The sequence below is a fragment of the Oculina patagonica genome, unplaced genomic scaffold, assembly GCF_052425735.1.
Source record: "Oculina patagonica isolate OP01 unplaced genomic scaffold, crgOcupat unplaced1795, whole genome shotgun sequence".
Lineage (NCBI taxonomy): Eukaryota > Metazoa > Cnidaria > Anthozoa > Scleractinia > Oculinidae > Oculina > Oculina patagonica.
The window spans coordinates 1-2,257 of NW_027557841.1; the positions used below are offsets into that span (position 1 = coordinate 1).

General features: G+C 39.3%; 1 protein-coding gene across 1 annotated transcript; it reads left to right on the forward strand.

The window, feature by feature from the left end:
* Positions 1–109: 109 nt before the first annotated feature.
* LOC144640081 (72 kDa type IV collagenase-like) lies at positions 110–1,196 on the forward strand (the record flags this gene model as incomplete). The annotated part of the gene is made up of 3 exons (XM_078499302.1): positions 110–194; positions 281–454; positions 1,055–1,196. Coding segments are annotated over 3 exons (378 nt in total), but the record flags the coding sequence as incomplete, so codon positions are not given.
* Between the last annotated feature and the right edge of the window lie 1,061 nt (positions 1,197–2,257).

Genomic DNA, 2,257 nt, shown 5'->3' on the forward strand with positions numbered 1-2,257 from the left:
AATTTACTATCTATTGACAGAGTGCAGTGTGAAGACAGTGGATGGACAATCGCCTGGCCAGCGCTGTCATTTTCCATTTCTGTATAAAGGGGTTGAACAAATCTCGTAGGTGAAAGGCGTTACTACCAACAGAAAGTTGTGCGGAGTAACTTATAACTATGACAAAGAAAAGCAGTGGGGATGGTGTCCATCAGGTATGTACATTTAATACTAAGGTTCCAAGGGGACACTGGGGATTTGAAGTGATGTGGATACAACGTAATTTACTATCTATTGACAGAGTGCAGTGTGAAGACAATGGATGGACAATCGCCTGGCCAGTGCTGTCATTTTCCTTTTCTGTATAAAGGGGTTGAACAAACATCATGTGTGAAAGGCGTTACTACCAACAGAAAGTGGTGTGGAGTTACTTATAACTATGACAAAGAAAAGCAGTGGGGATGGTGTCCATCAGGTATGTGCATTAACTCGGTCGAGCAGACGCGCGGATGTAAAACATTGAATCTTTATACTCGTAAACAATTGCAAGCCACGAACCTCAATCCCCAGAAGAAGCTCCCTCAATACTCGCTAACACATGCAAGTTCCAAGCCAATCGCCGATCGAGTTGGTGTTTGCTAGCGTCCTGTGAGTATTATAAAATCTTAAAATGCTCTCATTATAAAACCTGCCAAATCTCTTAATTCGACACTTCAAAACATTTTTACAAAATATTGTCCAGCATTTTTAAGGCAAACCTCTTTAACATGAATTTCGGAGTACTTAGGTGGACCAGTAGTTGATGCTGCAAGTCATGCTTTATTTAACAATTAGACTACGAGCCCGAGTTTTCTATGAACAAATAGTCAACGAGGCGTATTTAAGTTGACTATCGCTCATAAAAAACATGGGTGAGTAGTCCAATTGTTTTAGTAGAAACTCTAAAGGATTACAGTCCAAAATCTACAATATTGTGCACTTTAAAGACAAAAATAAAGAAAACAGATTCGCAGATTTCCAATAGAACACAGCTGGGTTCCTACTAAATATAATTTAATTTACTTTCTACCGCAAGAGTGCAGTGTAAAGACAGTGGAAGGCGAATGCTGCAAGTTTCCATTTCTGTGGCAAGGAAAAAAACGAAACCTCATGTGTGCCAGGAATTGTTACACCCAGATTGTGGTGTCTTACTGACAAAGATCAGTTTGGATGGTGTGCGTCAGGTTTGTGTATTTAATACTGCGAGGTGAACATAAATGTGTTAGGTATTAACTCTTTCACTGCCAAAGTCAACTTTTGTCGACATTTGGAGGAGCAGTCAATGAAACATCGGTGACGTCATCGATTTGATAGTCAGCAGATTTTGGTGATAAGCATCTGATAGAGCTAGGTTTGACCTTTTTCACAGAACTATTCATGTTGCGTATCAATCGCATCTTGACAGAGCTAATCGAGAAAAAAAAGTCAATCAATTGTTGGTGCAAAATCGGTGCTTAAACAGGCCAAATCACCTTTAATAGATCGAGGTCCTCTTTTCAGGGTTTACCAATGTTTTAATCAAAATTTTTTTGGTCTAAAGGAAGGACGGATACAGTGGAAAGGAGTGGAAATAACAAAGCCGAGAGAAACGAAAAGAAAAGGAGCAAGAGAAAACCGGGGTTTTGCCTAATCCCCAGTTCCTATTTTATCCCTTCAAGCCCCTCATTAAAGTTACAGTCAGTCAGGATGAAAAATTAACACGACTCAGGCTCCTCCCATACTAATCCGGAAAAATTTGAAAGCCATCCTTTTTTCTCCGAATTGGCCAACCGTTCACACTAATCCGGAAAAATGGTCCACCGACAATGGAACTTTTCGTAAACGCTTTTCAAAGTGTGTTAATTGAAAACGCCGGCTTTGTGTATTTGTGTTGACGGAAAACGTTTTGAAAACGGAACTTTTCGAAAATGCTCTTCAAAGTGGGTATTTGAAAACGCATTTTATCCGCTTTGACCAAAATAGTAACATTTTCAATTTATCTGGACTAGTGTGGACGAAAAATATTTATAGACATATTTATAGGGTGTTTTGAAATTTCTCCGTTTTCAAATTTAGCCGGGTTAAAGACGAGGCCTCAGAGCGATGTAGAAATTTTTCATTCCATCAATTTTGTGTAAGATCGTCCAAAGTCAGTATTCCCGTTGACTGTCTTTTGGAAACTATTTCTTTTACGTCGTATGGCATTCCTTCGAAAACTATGTATGTATTTCAGTCATCGCGTCGAATATTGGTTGGCACG